General features: G+C 41.3%; 2 protein-coding genes across 6 annotated transcripts in view; one reads left to right on the top strand and one right to left on the bottom strand.

Moving 5' to 3' along the window:
* Nucleotides 1–3082, bottom strand: part of LOC139164103 (tigger transposable element-derived protein 1-like) — a 51493-nt gene extending 48411 nt beyond the window's left edge. For both annotated transcript variants that reach the window (XR_011558577.1, XM_070745781.1), the window contains exon 1: nt 2662–3082. The gene's annotated coding sequence lies outside the window, so the exon portion shown is untranslated. The remainder of the gene's footprint in view (nt 1–2661) is intronic.
* A 7426-nt stretch (nt 3083–10508) lies between these two features.
* The window catches only part of BTBD19 (BTB domain containing 19), a 90251-nt gene continuing 79852 nt past the window's right edge, over nt 10509–20907 (top strand). For 2 of the 4 annotated variants that reach the window (XM_070745777.1, XM_070745775.1), the window contains exons 1-2: nt 10509–10722; nt 18561–18623. In XM_070745777.1, coding sequence (XP_070601878.1) covers nt 10628–10722; nt 18561–18623 — 158 coding nt within the window. In that variant the 5' untranslated portion in view covers nt 10509–10627. Of the gene's footprint in view, nt 10723–12098; nt 12143–18560; nt 18624–20907 lie in introns of those variants that run through there. The other 2 variants (XM_070745776.1, XM_070745779.1) reach the window with 2 other exon arrangements.

The following is a 20907-nucleotide window of genomic DNA, read 5'->3' as shown; positions in this document are numbered from 1 at the left end:
ACCCCTGTGACTCCAAGTGCTTTTTTGAAGAATGATTATGATTTTAAAAATAAAACAAGCCTGGAATAAATAGGCTATTGCTAAAAATAATAAAGCCAGTGAAAGAAGAATAACAGTCAAATATTTGATGAGTTTCCTTTAATTATTTTTTGTTCAAATAGCAGAAATTGATAAAAGCCAAATAAAAGAAATCAAGAATGCATCATCCCTTTTGTAGTAAAAAACATCATTGCCATATAGAAATTAGTAAAGTCTGAATGTTGCCAATACTTCAATTTTAAATTATTCTAAAGACTAATATCTATAATAATATTGGAATAAATATTTTAAATATTCTATTTTCTTATAAGTAGAATGGGTTAAGAATTTAAATACATTCTGTTTATACTATGAATTATTCTTCCTTTCTTTTTCTTTTTTTGCAATTAGGGAATATTATCTTGATTATCTAATGCAAATTGTTGTATTTTTAAATTGTTCTCGATGATTTAAATATATTCATTTAATTGGAACTGATAAATAATAATAGAGGATTATTTTCCACTGTAGATTTTTTTAGTAGGAATTTTTCAAAATATCTTCTCTGTTTCTTTTTTATCTACTCATTTTAGCTTGGAATCACTAACCTGCATTTTGTAGCCAGCTTGCTTTCTCTTTCTCTGTTTTTATACATTTTGGGAATGGGTGGAGAAAGTGACATGCAATCTATATGACTGCTATTTCAATCAACAATGGAATGATTAAAACTTTTTTGATGATAATGCATTAAGATTAATTGATCATACAGACACACAATATATGAATTCTATAGCATGTGCGAAAATCAGTAACAGAATAGTTGGGTGGTAGCATCAGCTAGTTTTCTGAGGTGTGTTTTTCCAAGCACCCCCAGAGAAGACATTCTTTTGCATTGTTCTGAAGCTATGAAAAGCTGAGTTTGGGTCCTTTCTTTCTTCAACCAGGGGAAATCTCTAGCCAGGTCTATCTAAGGCTAAAAGATGGTTTGCAGCTCAATGTGCTGTGTAAACCTAGCAATGTACCAGTAGTTAGTTTGTTAGTCTATCACAGGAATAAAAGTTGTTGGTTCATAGTGGAACTATGATTCAGCTAATCATAGGTTAGTATGGTATGCAAAGATAATCTTATTGTAGCTGCTTCCTGTGATTTAATTATTGATATTCTATTTTTGGCTGCTAACCACCCTGAGTACCCTATGGATAGAAAGGCAGTGTATATGCTGAAATAATAAGTAACATACCTGGAAGCAATACAGACTAGAGGCTAGTAGGCTTCCTGGCAGGTGAGCTTTGCTGGATCTAAGACCTACAGCAGATTGCAAAGGCTTTTAATACTGTTATCTTGTTAAAGCTTGCTCAGGCTTGTTGTACAAACCGTCTGGAGCCCTTACTACCCTGTCTTAATAAGTTTCTCTCTTGGCCATGGTAAATCATTGGCTCTTTGAAGCGACAGCTCAATGGGAAAGCCATCCAAAGGGCTGCAGTAGGACTGGGCAACCTGCCATCCGAAATGTGGGGTCCCCATGGAGACAGTATCATGTACATTATTATTGCACAGACTGGTATGCATGAATTGGAACATTAACATCCGCATCTTGATGGCTTCTGAGTTGCAGTAAAAGGACCTGGATTTGGATAAGTGAATTTTTAAGGACTTGTTCAAACTAAAAAGTCCCCTTTCAGCAGGCTTCCACAGAGTCACTTATTTTACTTCAAAGTTTGTCTTCTGATTTTGAAACAGTATTTTCATAGCTGCAGAAAGTTGATCAGCCAAACCAGATTTAATGTGCACATGTATTATATAGCTGTCCTCTTAACCGTTTGTTTACTTTTGTAAAAAAAAAATCAAAATATGGCCACAAGTTTGTGAAATGTATCTTTAATTTAAATGGATCTTCCAGTTTTATAAACTAGAAGGGATGTATTTTGATACTGCAGCTTTAACTATTCAGTGAGTTTTATTTATAATATTCTTTTCAAATGAACCCAATTAGTTTACAAGCTTAATAGATTCTTTTGCGATGATCAATATCTTTGTATAAGATTTGTAACAAAAGTCAAAATGCCAGAAGCTTAGACAAAATAGTGGAATTTATCTTAAGAGTACTTTGCAGCAATTTTGGGGCTGCAGTTTCCAATTTTACCCATCAATTTTGGGTAATGCATGAAGTTGCAGGAGGCTTAAAGTATGGAGATGCCAGGCACGAAAGATATATGGAGTTCCAATTAAACTGATGTATTACTCATGCCTATGCCCAGGAATCAACTCAACTAATGGTTTGTACTGTTTTGGTGCTAGATAAGATAAACAAAATTAAAGAGGAATTGGACGTAGTCCATTTGTGGGAATGTAGCGATTCTAGGCTGATTCCTCTTTTGATTCTGCCTTCAGCTTCTGTTGCTCCTTCTACAGGGCAGATTGAAACTACATTCCAAAGCTCATGTATGATGTGGTCATTCCTGACAGTCGCTTTCAGTACCAAGACCTTCTTAGAAGCTTATTATTTATGTACAACTACAATTTACTGAAGATTGATGAGAAACATTTTCTGGCAAAATTTTTAGAAACATCATTTTATATATTTCTTACATTTTCTAATATGAACCTAGCATATAAAAGCTTATTGGAATGCCACTACCTTACCTTAATGTTGCTTTCTGAGTGGTCCTAAGTTGTTAAATAGAATTCAATACTGCTTGTTAACAGAGTTGATCCATTCCAATCCAGACTGCTTTTTCTTGCAATTTTTAAATCCAGTTTCAAGCCCTACATCTGATTGTCAAAACATGTTTTTCTCACTGTTTTGCATTTTCACAATCACCTTTCAATTCACTTAAACATTCACTTTCTATTCAGTTTCATTCTAATTCTACTAATTTTGTCTTTCTGGTCCCTTATAACCACTCCTGCTTCCCTAACAATTTACTGCCTGGAATATATTCCCACTTAGCCACCAGTTTCCTGATCTGTTTAGCTAAAACTCATTTCTGCATTTCTATGCTGAAAGCATTATTTTATTTCTCACACACCTTTGTTTGGCTACCTTTTGCCTACCGTATTTGGAGACCTCCTATCCTAGGAGAGAAAGATTCAAGAAATTATGTGTTTATTTTGTAATGAAACACTTTTGTTGCTATGTGACACAGGGTTTCTCCATCATTCCCGTTTAACTCTTTGCAGCCATTGTGTGTTTAGAGAAATGGTATATCAAGATCCACTGTTACGTTCACAGCAATTTCAATGTAGAGGTTTCAGAACCAGTTTCCAGCTTTGTATATCACTGTAAGGGCTGGACTATACAATTTGCTGAGCCAAAATGTGGTTTGATTGAATTTGAGTTAAAATTTTCACAAACCCAACCTGTGTAGTCTGTAAACAATGGTTTATGGCTTAGTAAAATGTACAGATCAATTGCAATTTATAAACAATGTTAAAATAAAGTCCAGTTTAATATTTGCAGATTTTACTCATGTGAAACCTTAAGAGAAGGGTACAACATAAAGAGAAATATAGTATCATGATAAAATTAGAATCAAGAGCATGTGAAGTGTTAGTATCACTTTATAATTCCAAGGTAAGATCACACTTGGAGTATTGCATCCAATTTTGGTTGGTACAATATAAAAAAGACATTGAAATTCTACAATGAGTGTGGAGAAGAGCAACAAAGATGATTAGAAGACTGGAGGCTAAAATATATGAAGAGTGGTTGCAGGGATTGAGTATGCCTAATTTAATGAAAAGAAGGACTAGGGTTGACCTGATAGCAGTGTTCCATCACTGTTCCAGGGATACGATCTATTTTGAAAAGCACCTGAAGGCAGTACAAAAAGCAATGGATGGAAACTAACCAAGGAGACAATCAACTCAGAAACAAGGAGAAATTTCCTGCCCTTCAGAAGTTCTGGGTACTCCATCAATAGATGTTTTTAAGAAGAGATTGGACAGCCATTTGCCTGGAATGGGATCTTCTACTTGAACAAGGGGGTGGACTAGAAGACCTCCATGGTACCTTCAAACCAGGGGTGGGTTCCTCCCTGTTTGGACCAGCTCACCTGAACCATTAGTGGCCCACTGGTGATGTGACACTGGTGTCACAGATCCAGTTGGGACGGTGCTGGTCCATGGGCGCCTCAAAAACGTGGGTGCTGCCAGAATGTCACGATGCAAACCGGTGGTGAAGGTAAGTGTGAAAGTAAGTGTTCACTCAATTGTGTCAACTCCTAACCCCCAACACTTCTCCCTTAGACTCTCCACGATTGACCTCTCCAGGTTCCTAAGAGGCCTGTAAGGGGCGTACATAAGTGCACTGGTGTGCCTTTCGTCCCCTGTCCAATTGTCTTTCCTTTCTTTTATCTATCTTATGTATTCTCTTCCTTTCATATATCCTCTCCTCTAAGTTCACCTTCACCCTCTTTTATATTATCACATGTTTATTTTCTTCCTATGTGTATTGGACAAATGAATGAATGAATAAATAAATAAGTGGAACCCGACCCTGCTTCAAACTCTTACTCTGATAGCAACAGGCCAAGGAAAAGTTTGGTATTCTATTTGCACAACAATTCTTTCTTCTAAGTTGAACAGAGTGGGAAACAAAAATAACAAAATAGCTTTCATTAAGGAATGAAATATCAAGATTTCATTACGAATGTCTGCAACCAACATATAGTTTAACATGTATGCAGTGAAGGGCTACCAAAATTTTTACTACCACACTGTGGGCGTGGCTTATGCAGGACGCCCTGCACTTTCTTTCAACATCTTTCAGTGGAAATTGGGTGCTCTGGGGTGGAGCTCCATTTTCGCTACCCCACTGCGTTGCGTCCCCCGTCCAGGCAGCAGCCCACCCCTGCATGTATGTATTCAAAATACAAGGCTAACTCCATGGTTACCGCTTGCTGCTTACAACATAACCTATTCCAGTAGTATCTTTGGTTGCTAGCCTCTTTTAGCAAAGCCAGCTTTCAGCCATTATTGTACTAGACAGGTACAATGACAGTGATTTGATATTTCAAAATGTTTCCTGGATATTTCTTTTTAGACAAAAGAAATGCAAGGATGGCAGGGTGTATGCATCTAACTATGATCATGTAATTCCTTCCAATTAATCTGAACTGATTTCTTCACAAACATAAGAAACTCATTTTGACAGGTGTTAGCATTTAATTACCAGGTGCAGTTGTATTTATTGAATTGCATTGTACCACTTGCTCTTGGGAAAAATTGTCTTTTAATTGGGATTTGATTAGCCAACAGAATCAACTAAAGGCAAGTAAAATGTGAAGTTTAATTAAGGAGTTGTCAGTAACAAGAGAGCTTGCTCAGTCTCATATTTTTTCAAATACAAAGCCTGTGCTTGACAGGTCTTTAGCTAACCAAGGAGAGGGTTAGATTACAAAGAAGGAAAGAACTGTAATAACATATTCTCATATGACTTTCATCTAGCTGTTGGCTAAATTCCACCAGATCGGCTTACTTTCATAGTTGGAATAAGCCGAAGCATTTTCCAGTTAGTAGAGATTAAGTGAAACAGCCTACTGGAAATCCATACAATTATCAGAAGTAGTTTCATAACATGGTGTTTTATTCTACACAGTACATTGAAACGAGCAGCAAACGGGAAATTAGGTGAGCAATGTTGTTTACAGGGATACTTATTCACCATCCTACTGGTTGTAATTTTTATAAGGAGAAATTAAGAACAGACCTGCTGCAAATTAATCTCTAGCCCAGTGTTTTTCAACCAGTGTGCCATGGCACACTAGTGTGCCGCAAGACATGGTCAGGTGTGCCGCGAAGCCCAGAGAGAAAGAAAGCAAGAGAGAGAGAGAAAGCAAGAGAGAGAGAGAAAGAAAGCAAGAGAGAAAGAAAGCAAGAGAGAGAGAAAGCAAGAGAGAAAGAAAGCAAGAGATAGAGAAAGCAATAGAGAAAGAAAGCAAGAGAGAAAGAGAACAGGAGAGAAAGAAAGAAAGAAAGAGAGAGAGAGAGAAAGAGAGAGAAAGAAAGCAAGAGAGAGAGAGAGAAAGACATAGAGGGACGTAGGGAGGGAGAGAGAAAGAGAGCAAAAAAGAGAGGAAGGAAGAGAAAGAAAGAGGGATGGAGAGAGAGAAAGAAAGAGGAAGGAAGGGAGAGAAAGAGGAAGGGAGAAAGAAATAGAGCGAAGGGGAGGAAGAGAGAGAGATAATGTTTTTGTCCAAACTTCTTTTAGCCCCCCCCCCCCCGCTCAATGTGCCCCAGGGTTTCATAAATGTAAAAAATGTGCCGCGGCTCAAAAAAGGTTGAAAATCACTGCTCTAGCCCATCTATCCAGAAGTATGTTCTCACAGGGGTCACTAGTCTCCCAGCAGGTGGTCTTCATGGGCAGTCATTGGAGGGTTTGTATTGCTATCAAAGCTATTAGCTTTTGATCTTCATAATTTCCATGAATTAGTCCAACCTGTTTTTGAAGGCAGCCAAGCTGCTAGCCAGCACCACATCATATGCCAATGGATTCCAAAGTTTAATTATGTATTATGTAAACAATGTTTTCCTTTTGTCTATACTAGTTCTTCCAGTATTCAATTTCACTGGGAAACTTCTTTTTCTAGTATTTTGGAAAAAGGAAAGGAGATTCTCTTTTGTTCATTTTATCCAACCCTTGCATGGTCCACTACAATCATGTTTCCTCATGTTCACCTGTCCGAAACTAAAAATCCCAAGTGTTGCAACTTTTCCTCATAGGCAATCTGCTCCTGCTGCTTTCTTTATGCAGAGGGCACCGGAATGTGAATGGTAAACATGTTGTAAGTAGCAGATGCTGTAATGTGCACTTATAAGTAATTCACCCTGAATTAGTCCAGCAGCATGGGATCTTAACACAGAAGAAACCATAACATCATTTAAATTATGAAAGCATCAATATTTGAGAAAACAAATGGTTTTCTGTGTCTGTCCATCACAAACAAACCTTCCAAATGTGTTAACTTCAATTCCCACAATCCCTAATTAGCATTGCCAAAAGCAATTGTGTAGATTGAAGTCCAGTATACTTAGAAGACACAAGCTCTGTCAAACTGATCTCAATCCTTTCACAAACATAATCACGCAGTTTCACAAACATAATCACGCAGTTTCCTTGGCAGTGAAATGGAATTGGTTTGCCACAACTTTTTTTCAAGATTATTTAAAACTTCCCAATCTAATTTACAACCCAGGGATTCTTGGCTATCTCTCATCCGAGTACCAATCAGACTCTTCCAGATCAGTCAGTGTTAGCTGGAAATCGTCATGGAAAGCTCTCTACCAAAATATCTCCTCTGAATGATAAACAACTCCATTATATTCCTTTATTCTAAACACTTGCTCTTTCATAATAGTTGTTCTTCCACATTTCTGCATATGTCAAGCTACCACAGATTAAAGGGATGAATGAGTTTGTTGCATTTGGAATCCTGTTATGTTATCCTTCCCAAAATTGATCTGCATGAACATGACCTAATTTGCACATAGATGTATAATGTGCCCTTTGATGTTGGAGAAGATTAGACTTGGCCAGGAATACCAGAGCTTGATATACTTGAGAATATTATGAACAGCCATGTAAACAAACCAGCAGAACCCCAAAACTCTTACTTGAGGTACAGGCTTAAATTATCCTATTTTGCACACATTATGCATTACGCTAGGATTTTTTTTGGAGAATGTTCTAATAGTGGAAAAGTTGGAAGGAAATTGAAGAGGGAAATGGCAAGAAGCGAGCAGAGTTACAATGGCAATGAGTGCACTTTTGAAAGAACTGAAGGCTAGGGCCAGATCATCATCTATGTCAGGGGTGTCAAACTCCCAACCAGTCGGCCAGATGTGTCCTGTGCTAGCTGTGCCCACATCTGGGTTAACAAAGGAGGGAAAAGTTATGATGGTCATGTATTGATAGAATCAAGATCACTTGAAGTGTTAATACCACTTTATAAGGCCAGTGGGCCAGATGTGTCCTGTGCTAACTGTGCCCATATCTGGTTTAACGAAGGAGGGAAGTTATGATGGTCATGTATTGATAGAATCAAGATCACTTGAAGTGTTAATACCACTTTATAAGGCCAGTGGGCCAGATGTGTCCTGTGCTAGGTAGCTGTGCCCATATTTGGTTTAACGAAGGAGGGAAAAGTTATGATGGTCATGTATTGATAGAATCAATATCACTTGAAGTGTTAATACCACTTTATAAGGCCAGTGGGCCAGATGTGTCCTGTGCTAGCTGTGCCCATATTTGGTTTAACGAAGGAGGGAAAAGTTATGATGGTCATGTATTGATAGAATCAAGATCACTTGAAGTGTTAATACCACTTTATAAGGCCAGTGGGCCAGATGTGTCCTGTGCTAGCTGTGCCCATATCTGGTTTAACAAAGGAGGGAAAAGTTATGATGGTCATGTATTGATAGAATCAATATCACTTGAAGTGTTAATACCACTTTATAAGGCCAGTGGGCCAGATGTGTCCTGTGCTAGCTGTGCCCATATCTGGTTTAACGAAGGAGGGAAAAGTTATGATGGTCATGTATTGATAGAATCAATATCACTTGAAGTGTTAATACCACTTTATAAGGCCAGTGGGCCAGATGTGTCCTGTGCTAGCTGTGCCCATATCTGGTTTAACAAAGGAGGGAAAAGTTATGATGGTCATGTATTGATAGAATCAATATCACTTGAAGTGTTAATACCACTTTATAAGGCCAGTGGGCCAGATGTGTCCTGTGCTAGCTGTGCCCATATCTGGTTTAACGAAGGAGGGAAAAGTTATGATGGTCATGTATTGATAGAATCAATATCACTTGAAGTGTTAATACCACTTTATAAGGCCAGTGGGCCAGATGTGTCCTGTGCTAGCTGTGCCCATATCTGGTTTAACAAAGGAGGGAAAAGTTATGATGGTCATGTATTGATAGAATCAATATCACTTGAAGTGTTAATACCACTTTATAAGGCCAGTGGGCCAGATGTGTCCTGTGCTAGCTGTGCCCATATCTGGTTTAACGAAGGAGGGAAAAGTTATGATGGTCATGTATTGATAGAATCAATATCACTTGAAGTGTTAATACCACTTTATAATACACTTGGAATACTGCATTCAGTTTTGGTTGCCACGATGCAAAAAGGATGTTGAGACTCTAGAAAAAGTGCAGAGAAGAGCAACAAAGATTATTAGGGAACTGGAGGCTAAAACATATGAAGAACGGTTGCAGGATCTGGGCATGGCTAGTTTAATGAAAAGAAGGACCAGGGGAGACATGATAGCAGTGTTCCAATATCTCAGGGGTTGCCACAAAGGAGTCAACCTATTCTCCAAATCATCTGAGGGTAGGCCAAGAAACAACAGGTGGAAACTAAACAAGGAGAGAAGTAACTTAGAACTAAGGAGAAATTTCCTGACAGTTAAAACAATTGATCAGTGGAACAGCTTGCCTCCAGAAGTTGTGAATGCTCCAGCAGTGGAAGTTTTTAAGATGTTGGATAACCATCTGTCTGAAGTAGTGTAGGGTTTCCTGCCTAAGCAGGGAGTTGGACTAGAAAACTTCCAAGGTCCCTTTCAACTCTGTTATTCTTGTTGTTGTTGTTATTATTATTATTATTGTTGTTGTTATTATTATTATTATTATTATTGAAGTTCCGGAGGGAAGTGTTTTAATAGGAAAGTGAACACAAGAACAAGGGGGCACAATCTGAGGTTAGTTGGGGGAAAGGTCAGAAGCAATGTGAGAAAATATTATTTTACTGAGAATAGTAGATGCTTGGAACAAACTTCCAGCAGACGTGGTTGCTAAATCCACAGTAACTGAATTTAAACATGCCTGGGATAAACATATATCCATCCTAAGATAAAATACAGGAAATAGTATAAGGGACCATGAGTCTTTTTCTGCCATCAATGGACCATGAGGTCTTTTCCTGCCATCAATCTTTCTATGTTTCTATTATCATCATCATCATCATCATCATCATCATCATCATCATCATGTGATGATGTGAGTTTGACACCCCTGATTTATGTGTTTAGTTAAGAGTCAACGTTGTCTTGATGGAATCTAATCTAATCACAATACGAAATTCCTTAGCAGGAATTCCATCCCATTCCACGCACAGCGGTATTGTTTTAATTTTGTTAAAAGAATAGTTGGCAGTTAGAGGACTTCTCCGTTCCAAGCATGAGCTTTTTTCCAAACATTGAGCTGGCTCCAAGCACGAAGCCCACCCATGCAATCCCCCCAGGTGAACAGAAAAGCCTGCTTGTTTCTTTACAACAATCCAGACCCCTGGCTGAGTGATTTCTCGGAGCCAGCTCTTTTGGGAATCCCGGGTTTCTGCAACAGCCTTTTCCTTCTATATTTTGGTGGTTCCCTCCCACAACAGCTGGATATCAGGGCCTTGGCAGCTGCCGGTTGCCTAGCAACAAAAGTTTTGCTCTCGACTTCTTTGGCCTTTCTCTGCATTCCTGCCTTGCCGCTGAGGCTCCAGCCAGCCGTGTCGTTTCTCAGCATTCACCGCGATTGCAAGCAATAAGCCAAAGGCAGAGAAACTCGGGCAAAAGCCCCCGTGTTTGGCCGCTCTTCCCCTGCCAGCCAGGGCCGAATTATGGCCACTGCCGCTTCTGGCTCGGTTCTCCTGCTGGGGGACCCATCTGCTTTTGCTGCCGCCCTCAAGACTCTCGTCAACAACCCCCAGTTCAGGTAAGCGCGCCAGCCAATCTGCCCGCCCCGCCTGCCCGCTGTGGGAATCAGGCCAATTGCCTGATTGCCTCAGGCTTCTTCCTTGGAAAAAGTTTCACCACAGTATCACAAAAGAAGAAACCAGAGGCGAATTTTGTGCGTTCTCCCTGACTTCACGCGGCAGTGAATGTGCTTTGTTCTCTGAATTTCCCCAAAGTTGGCTCTTCTATGACATGTGGACTTCAACTTCCAGAATTCCTGAGCTAGCATGATTGGCTCAGGAATTCTGGGAGTTGAAGTCCACAAGTCACAGAAGAGCCGACTTTTCCCATCCCTGCCCCAAATCACAACTATGTTCTGTCTGATTTGACAGAGACTTTCTTTCCAGCCTATGTGGCTGCAGTTTATTATTTAAAAAATGCTGGGTTTGCAGTAAAATTGCCTACAAAAGCGTTGTGGTCTTCTTTTCTTTGGGCCTTGCTTTGAGAAAAGTTTTTAGCTTTATTTAGTTAAAAGGTTTTAGTCAAAAATAAACGTTTGCAAGAAATGGAAGCCCTCCTTTCAAACTACCCTTGATTTTGCAATCTTTCTAGTTGTAAGCCTGGAAGGAAAGAGTGAGTCACACGACATCCTGCATAGATATTTAACCTATTAACAGAGTTGGAAAGGACCTTACATGTCATCTAGTCCAGTGTTCCCCAACCTTGGCAACTTGAAGATATCTGGACTTCAACTCCCAGAATTCCCCAGCCAGCATTCCAAATATCTTCAAGTTGCCAATGTTGGGAAACACTGATCTAGCCCAACCAGTCCTGGGCAGCAGGCAGGATGGGGTGGAACACAGTTCCATCGGCGGAAATGAAGTTGTGTGCCCTGCTCTAGCTGACTATCTCCCCTCCCATTCTCCTCGGAAATAATAATAATAATAATAATAATAATAATAATAATAATAATAATAATAATAATAATAATAATAAATTATTATTATTATTTAGATTTGTATGCCGCCCCTCTCCGTAGACTCGGAGCGGCAGGGAAACCAGCACCGGCAGGAGTTGCAGGGGGCCCATTTCCTCCCCCCTCTTTTCTCAACAGCTGACCGGCACCCGTTCACCTAGCTACCAAGCCTGAGGCAGGGGGTGACCCAGGAAGGAGAGCGCGGGAAACGCGAAGCAAATTGTTACCCCAGAGAACGACACTGGTGAGGTTGTAAGTTGAGAACTTTACAAATGACTTGAATGATGATGATTGTCCAAGCCACTCCCACCTGGTCACATGGCAGACAAGCCACTCCTACCCAGTCACATGACCATCAAGCCACACCCACAAAATAAGCCACACCCACAGTGTGGCAGTAAAACTTTTGGCTGCCTATTATTAAGTCCAACTCCCTACATCTGTCTCTATTGTGAGAAATGACAATGAAAGTCTCTCTTTACAGGTATGCGCTGTGAAATTTTTATTTTTATTTATTAGCAATAGCAATAGCATTTAGACTTCTGCACCATTTTCACAGTGCTTTACATCCCTCTGTAAGCGGTTTACAGACTAAGCATATGTATTTCCTCCCAACAATTTCTCATTTTATCCACCTCAGAAGGATGGAAGTCTGAGTCAACCTTAAGCCTACTGAGATTGGATCTACCAAACTGCTGGCAGCTGGTGATCAGCAGAATAGCCTGCAGTACTGCACTCTAACTACTGTGCCAACGTGGCTCTTAATGGCATTTATATGCCATACATCTATCTTACTTACTTACTTACTTACTTACTTACTTACTTACTTACTTACTTACTTACTTACTTACTTATTTATTGGATTTATATGCTGCCTCTCTCCGAGGATTCGGGGCGGCTTACAACATATAAAAGAAAACAGTACAAATATTTAAATCCAATTAATTTAGACTAGCTAATCTAATAACCCCAGTTACATTAAAAGACAATCATTCCCATTCAAACAACAAGCATACATTACATTCATTGGCCCGGGGGCTAGAGTCTAGTAGCCCCAAACCTGGCGAGATTAATGCGTCTTCATATTCTTGCGGAAGGCGAGGAGGGTGGGGACAGTGCAAATCTCTGGGGGGAGCTGATTCCAGAGGGCTGGAGCCCAGAGGTGACTCTTAAGTGGTTTGCAACACAGAAAAAGCAACAAGATAAAACATTAAATTATTAAGTTCATAAATATTTCACATTAAAATTAACAAAGATAGCAATGATGGGGGCAAGATATAACCAGGATAAAGGTGAAAACCTCTGTAGTCCATTAACCACTCTAGTGTGACAGGCTTACATTGGGGGGGGGGCAGGTCAATTGCCAGAGCCAGATTTTTTTGCTCAGTTAATAATTGTATTATTTGCACAAAATAAATTTGGATGCATTACCTATTTGTTTGTTTGTTTGTTTGTTTGTTTGTTTGTTTGTTTATTTATTTATTTATTTATTTATTTGATTTGATTTGATTTGATTTGATTTGATTTGTATGCCGCCCCTCTCCGCGGACTCGGGGTGGCTCACAACAAGGCATAAACAAATCGTAACAAATCCAAATAAATTTAAATATTTAAAAAAGTTTAAAAAGAACCCCAATATACTAACAAGCACACACACAAACATACCATACATAAATTGTACATGCCCGGGGGAGATGTTTCAGTTCCCCCATGCCTGACGACAGAGGTGGGTTTTAAGAACTTTACGGAAGGCAGGGAGAGTAGGGGCAGTTCTAATCTCCGGGGGGAGTTGGTTCCAGAGAGTCGGGGCCACCACAGAGAAGGCTCTTCCCCTGGGGCCCGCCAACCGACATTGTTTGGTTGACGGGACCCGGAGAAGGCCCACTCTGTGGGACCTAATCGGTCGCTGGGATTCGTGCGGCAGGAGGCGGTCTCAGAGGTAGTGTGGTCCAATGCCATGAAGGGCTTTAAAGGTCATAACCAACACTTTGAATTGTGACCGGAAATTGATCGGCAACCAATGCAGACTGCGGAGTGATGGTGAAACATGGGCATACCTAGATAAGCCCATGACTGCTCTCGCAGCTGCATTCTGCACGATCTGCAGTTTCCGAACACTTTTCAAAGGTAGCCCCATGTAGAGAGCGTTACAGTAGTCGAACCTCGAGGTGATGAGGGCATGAGTGACTGTGAGCAATGAGTCCCGGTCCAGATAGGGCCGCAACTGGTGTACCAGGCGAACCTGGGCATACGCCCCCCTCACCACAGCTGAAAGATGGTTCTCTAATGTGAGCTGTGGATCGAGGAGGACACCCAAGTTGCGGACCCTCTCTGAGGGGGTCAATAATTCTCCCCCCAGGGTAATGGACGGACAGATGGAATTGTCCTTGGGAGGCAGGACCCACAGCCACTCCGTCTTATCCGGGTTGAGTTTGAGTCTGTTGACACCCATCCAGGCCCCAACAGCCTCCAGACACCGGCACATCACTTCCGCTGCTTCATTGACTGGACATGGGGTGGAGATGTAAAGCTGGGTATCATCAGCGTACTGATGATACCTCACCCCATGCCCTCGGATGATCTCACCCAGCGGTTTCATGTAGATATTAAATAGCAGGGGGGAGAGGACCGACCCCTGAGGCACCCCACAAGGGAGAGACCTCGCAGTTGACCTCTGATCCCCCACTAACACCGACTGCGACCGGCCAGAGAGATAGGAGGAGAACCACTGAAGAACAGTGCCCCCCACTCCCAACCCCTCCAGCCGGTGCAGAAGGATACCATGGTCGATGGTATCGAAAGCCGCTGAGAGGTCAAGGAGCACCAGGACAGAGGATAAACCCCTGTCCCGGGCCCACCAGAGATCATCCATCAACGCGACCAAAGTAGTTTCCGTGCTGTAACCGGGTCTGAAACCCGACTGCTGGGGACCTAGATAATCGGCTTCTTCCAAGGACCGTTGGAGCTGGAGCGCCACCACCTTCTCAACTACCTTCCCCATAAAGGGAAGGTTGGAGACTGGGTGATAGTTATTAAGTATGGCTGGGTCCAGGGAGGGCTTCTTGAGGAGGGGGCGCACAAGCGCTTCTTTATAGAGAGTTGGAAAAACTCCCCTCCCCAAGGAAGCGTTGGTAATCTCCTGGACCCAGCTCCGTGTCACCTCCCTGCTGGTCGAAACCAACCAGGAGGGACACGGATCCAGTAAGCAGGTGGCGGAACTCACAGATCCAATGGCCTTGTCCACTTCATCAGGTGTCACCAGATCAAACTCTTCCCAGACAGGTGGACAAGTACGTGCCCCAGTCACCTCGACAGACTCGTTGTCAGTCGACTCTGTTTCCCAATTGGAGTCGAGATCGGCCCGGGTCTGAGCGATTTTATCAGCGAAAAACGTGTTAAAATCCTCGGCACTGCTCTGCAAGGGCTCCCCAACTCCCCCCTGATTAAGAAGGGAGCGGGTCACCCTAAACAGAGCGGCCGGGCGGGATTCCGCTGATGCAATCAAGGCGGCATGGTACGCGCATCTTGCCGCCTTGAGCGCCACTTTGTAAGTCTTAATAAAAGCCCTTACAAGTGTTCGATCAGATTCAGACCTACTCTTCCTCCATCGCTTCTCTAGACGTCTCTTCTGGCGTTTCAACTCTCGGAGCTCCTCGTTGAACCATGGAACTCTACGGGGTCTAGCGCCACGGAGAGGTCGCAAAGGCGCAATCCGGTCGAGAGCCTCCGCTGCGGCCTTGTTCCAGGCTTCCGCAAGAGACTCTGCCAAACTGTGGACAAGTGCCTCTGGTATAACCCCAAGCGCCGTCTGAAAACCCTCTGGGTCCATCAGGCATCTGGGGCGGAACATCTTAATTGGTTCCACCTCCCTGCGGGGAAGGATTGGAGCCAGGAAGTCAAGCCGTAGTAGAAAATGGTCTGACCATGACAAAGGCAATGCTTCTAAGCCCCTTAGTCTCAGACCATTACTCAGTTGCTCGGAAAGGAATACCATGTCAGGTGCGTGCCCTCCCTCGTGAGTCGGACCCTGAACTACTTGAGTCAGGTCCATGGCTGTCATGGTGGCCATGAACTCCTGTGCCAACCCAGAGGTTTCGCCGAGTGACGGCAGGTTGAAGTCCCCCAGGACAATAAGTCCGGGGAACTCCACCGCCAACCCGGCTACCTCCTCGAGTAGCACAGGCAGGGCTTTTGACACGCAGCTGGGAGGCAGGTACATGAGAAATAAGCCCACCTGAACCCCTAAGTCCAACTTCATCAAGAGAGACTCGCAACCCGCAATTTCTGGAGCAATGAGTCTACGTAGGCAAAGGCTCTCCCTGGCTATAATAGCCACTCCTCCCCCCCTTCCCTGGGGTCAAGGTTGATGCCATATCTGAAACCCGGCTGGGCAAATTTCAGAGAGAGGAATACCTCCCTCTGGGCCCAGCCAGGTTTCAGTAATACATGCCAGGTCGGCCTCCTCATCCAGGATCAAATCCCGGATGAGGAGAGCTTTATTTACCACCGACCTGGCATTGAGTAGCAGCAACCTGAGCCCAGGGCCAGAGTTACACTCATCACCAGTACCCAAGATTGGGCTGACGGAGCCAGAACAAGGGATCGTTATTAAGCAGCGATCCCTCATTCCCCTGGAACAGCTAACTCCGTGGCCCCCGCCATATCTGCCTCTCCCCAGCAACACTGGACTATTCTGACCCTCTGCCACCCCAGAGATCAGTGCCCCTTCCTCTCCCGCCTCTCGAGCGTCAGGTGGGCCAGCATTCACACTATTCACATTGTTCATATACCTATCATCCCATCCACCCCACTCATTAATTTCATACATAGCAGCCATCCCACCCCAATCTTCCAACCTTGACCCTCCCCCCTCATTCCATTCATATATACCATTCCCACCATTCCACCCTTGCCATTCATCCATCCTTAAAATCCCCACAATAATTCAATTAAAAATTAATTAATATAAAACTAGTATTAAAATATATATAATTATAAAAATATAGGTAAAAAATATTCCAACTGGTCAATTAATTAATCAATTCAACCAAGTTCATATAGATAACATCTGATCTAAAAAGTGAGTTCAAAGGATGTAAAATAGGACAAAGTCTGAATCCTGGGTATAAGCTTCTAGAGGGGAAAGCCATTTGGGAATCTGGACATAACATATTTTCCTAATTTCTAACCAACCACATTAGAAATAATACAAGAACAATAATAGATGTCCTGGAATATTATGAGGAAAGACCTGATTAGTACCTAGCACTTTTATTTATTGACGCTCAGAAAGCTTTTGACAACGTAAATTGGGATTTCCTATTGACACAAATTAAACTAATGCAATTTGGTGACAAATTTACTAAAATGATAGAAAAAAATTATTCCCAACAATCAGAGCCAGATTTTTTAAGGCCCCTATAGAAGGCTTGGAAGTGCAGGTCTTACCAGTTCAGACAGGTTCTTAGAACCGGTAGCACTGATGGTGGGAACTCCACCCACCCACCCGGGATGCTCGTGCATGAACCAGTAGTAAAGGTTTTTAGAACCCACTACTGATGGGATCTGTAGCATGTCCCTTCTGCCAGCATAAGTCAGGCGAACCCATCCCATTGGAATAAAATGGTTCCTCAGATGACCCAGACCCATGCAATAAAGGGTTTTGAAGTAATTACCAGTACCTTGAATTGGACCCCAAATCAATGGGCAATCAGAGCAGCTCAGGCAACAATGGTACTACCTGGGCCATGCTAGTAGCCCCTAAAACAGCCCACATACTGTAGCTGCCTTCTGTGCCAGCATTAGATTCTGAATCCTTTTCAAAGGTAGCCTTGTGTAGAGTATGTTGCAGTGGTCCAGACGTGGAATTGCAGCATGAATGATTCGATGCACAGTTACATGAATTTATTGTGCATTGCCAACCTAAAATATGAGAGTTAGCTCTCAAGTATTGTTGCTACTACTTTGTCCTAGATAATTATTTCAAGTCAATTTAACCATGGTGTGTTAAATGTGCAACCCCCTCTTATACTCTATTCACTCACTGCACTTGTTCTTGACAGAGGGAAAATGTCTATAACCACAAATGTCTGTGGGAAAAGGGCAAGTGGCAAAATGTGCCTTCTAATGTGACAGACTCTTGGTTTCTTAGGTACTTGAGGTACAAGTATTAAAAGGGTGGCATTTTGATGATGCACATGTTGTCATTTTGATGTAATTGCTGCTGGAAACAGACACCTATAATTATAGTACCAAGATTTGACAAAACCAGCCAATACATTTTTCCTAAATGGGCATTTGAATTACAATGTTAATATTCAGAGATTATTCCTATGCCTTATTCTAAGTAACAGGCTTTTTCAGCAATCAGGTGGAACGAGTCGGCCATTTAGAATAGGGAAACTATGTTGTATTTTATACTGTAAACTGTGGATGCTGTCAAAGTCCCTAGTGAAGACAATGTCCTCAAAAGGGGCTAAGTGCAACCCAGCCATGTGGGGTCAGTCACGAACGCAAATCCTAGAAAGAAAACTTGGACACATTGTCTCTCTGGGTGAAGTGACATGGTATAGAGCCATGTACCACTTTTTATTTGGGAACATAAGGATAATTACACATACATGTCAAGTGATACATCCAATAACATAACTTCAAACATATCTTTTGAGTTCTTCCTTTTTCCATAGATATCAAAAAACAATTTCCTAGAAACTCTTCCTCAGAGCAGATGTTTCTCATACCTAATTTCTCTGAAGCCTTCTGCCTTATCTCAACTAATCTTCCTTAATCACCCTTTCATCCTTCACGCAATGTAAATCTCCCCCTTTGATCCTATAACGTCCTGAGTGGTGAAAACTTTGTTTATTTTGAGATGTTTATTGAACCCTTTTGTTTCCCTGTAGTAATTGCCAGGAATGCATATTAGGCATGTTTAGTGCCCTCCTGTCCTGGATTATAGAATCAGGGTAAGCAGAGTATTTTTATGCTAGAGGTCCAGATATATAAATCCTATTCTAACATTTATGCTATACTGCAACAGTAAACCTAGCTACTATGATAGTAGTTTATTCAATAATTCATGATGAAGCAAATCAGGTAGTATGTTTATTCTTATTGTATTGTAGCATATTGTAATCTTGACTATGCCAGAATGTGACTTGATTTTGACTGATGCAAAATTAAAAGGGAAAAATAAATTATATATTATGTACACAAAATAATTGGCTCAAAAATTTTGAGATTATTTTGCAATATATTGCATTTTGGTAATACGATTGTGTGATTAATGTTATTAATCCTAATTTGTTATCATAACAACAGCATAGACAGCCAATTTTCTCTATAAGCTAAGAGGCTTATAACTAGACCTAGATTTAGGTTAAAAGTTACATAGCTGAATTTCCTGTTTCTCTCTTTCACAATGTATACAACAGGGTCAGCCATGCACGGTGTGAGATCCAACGGAAGAAGGAAACACCAGTCTGTGTCAAAATCAAAGGCCTAAATTGTTTTATTTATTTATTTATTTAGTCCAATACACAATAATACACAATGAAGGTTATAGAGGATATAGTAGAGAAGAAATACGAGATATAGGAGAGACTATAGGACAGGAGACGGAAGGCACTCTAGTGCGCTTATGTACGCCCCTTACTGACCTCTTAGGAATCTGGAGAGGTCAACCGTGGATAGTCTAAGGGTAAAATGTTGGGGGTTAGGGGATGATACTACGGAATCCGGTAATGAGTTCCATGCTTCAACTACCCGATTACTAAAGTCATATTTTTTACAGTCAAGTTTGGAGCGGTTAATGTTAAGCTTGAATCTGTTGTGTGCTCTTGTGTTGTTGTGGTTGAAGCTGAAGTAGTCTTTGACAGGCAGGACATTGCAACATATGATCTTGTGGGCAATACTTAGATCATGTTTAAGGCGTCGTAGTTATAAGCTTTCAAGACCCAGGATTGTAAGTTTAGTTTCGTAGGGTGTTCTGTTTCGAGTGGAGGAATGAAGGGCTCTTCTTGTGAAGTATCTTTGAACATTTTCAAGGGTGTTAATGTCTGAGATGCGATATGGGTTCCAAACAGATGAGCTTGTTGTGTTCTAGAAAAAGTTTTAAGAAGGCAGTCCTTTTCAAGATATTAAATCTATTTAAAACATTCATGAGAATGATGATTAATATTCACGAGAACAAACTGCTAGAACATATATTGAACATTCCCTTCCACATTTTCCATACTGAAAGTATTTTATCTTGCTTTTTTGAGCTATCTTGATCCATGGTGGTCCATTTATTCCAAATGGAGCTGCTGATGTAATGGCCAGATTGCACTGTCTGCTCTTCGGTGTTACTAAATAAGGATAATTCATATTATTTCTATTGTACATTATCTAATCTGGTGATATAGCTTTCATTGACTCTGTAACATAAATAATCCAAGCTGCCTTTCCCAGGGAAAGCTGGCATAGAATTTGTTGTTAGTTTTGAAGTTGTCTCCAACCCATCACAACCTAATAGACAACGTTCCTCCAGGCCTTCCTGTCCTCTACCATCTTCTGGAGTCCATTTAAGCTCACGCCTACTGATTCAGTGACTCCATCATCCCCTTGTTCTTTTGCCCTCAATCATTCCTAGCATTAGGTTCTTCTCCAATGAGTTCTCCCTTTTCATTAGGTGGCCAAAGTTTTTGAGTTTCATCTTCAGGATCTGGCCTTCCAAAGAGCAGTCAAGGTTGATCATCTCTAGGACTGACCAGTTTGATCACCTTGCAGTCCAAGGGACTCATAGGAGTCTTTTCCAGCACCTTAATTCAAAGGTCTCAATTTTTGGATGCTCAGCCTTTCTTATGGTCCAACTTTCACAGCCATACATTGCAACTGGGAACACCATAGCCTTGACTATACACACTTTTGTTGGCAGGGCGATATCTTTGCTTTTAATATGCTGTCTAGATTTGCCCAGGAGCAAGCATCTTTTAATTTATTGGCTGCGGTCCCCATCTGTGGTGATCTTGGAACCCAGGAAAATAAAATCTGTCACTTCCTCCATTTCTTCTCCATTTATTTGCCAGGAATTGAGAGGCTCAGATGCCATGTTTTTTATTTGATTTGATTTGATTTGATTTGATTTGATTTGATTTGATTTGATTTGATTTGATTTGATTTGATTTGATTTGATTTGATTTGATTTGATTTGATTTGATTTGATTTGATTTGATTTGATTTGATTTGATTTGATTTGATTTGATTTGA

Source organism: Erythrolamprus reginae, chromosome 3 (genome assembly GCF_031021105.1).
Source record: "Erythrolamprus reginae isolate rEryReg1 chromosome 3, rEryReg1.hap1, whole genome shotgun sequence".
Taxonomy (NCBI): domain Eukaryota; kingdom Metazoa; phylum Chordata; class Lepidosauria; order Squamata; family Dipsadidae; genus Erythrolamprus; species Erythrolamprus reginae.
This window is presented reverse-complemented; position numbering and strand designations above follow the sequence as displayed.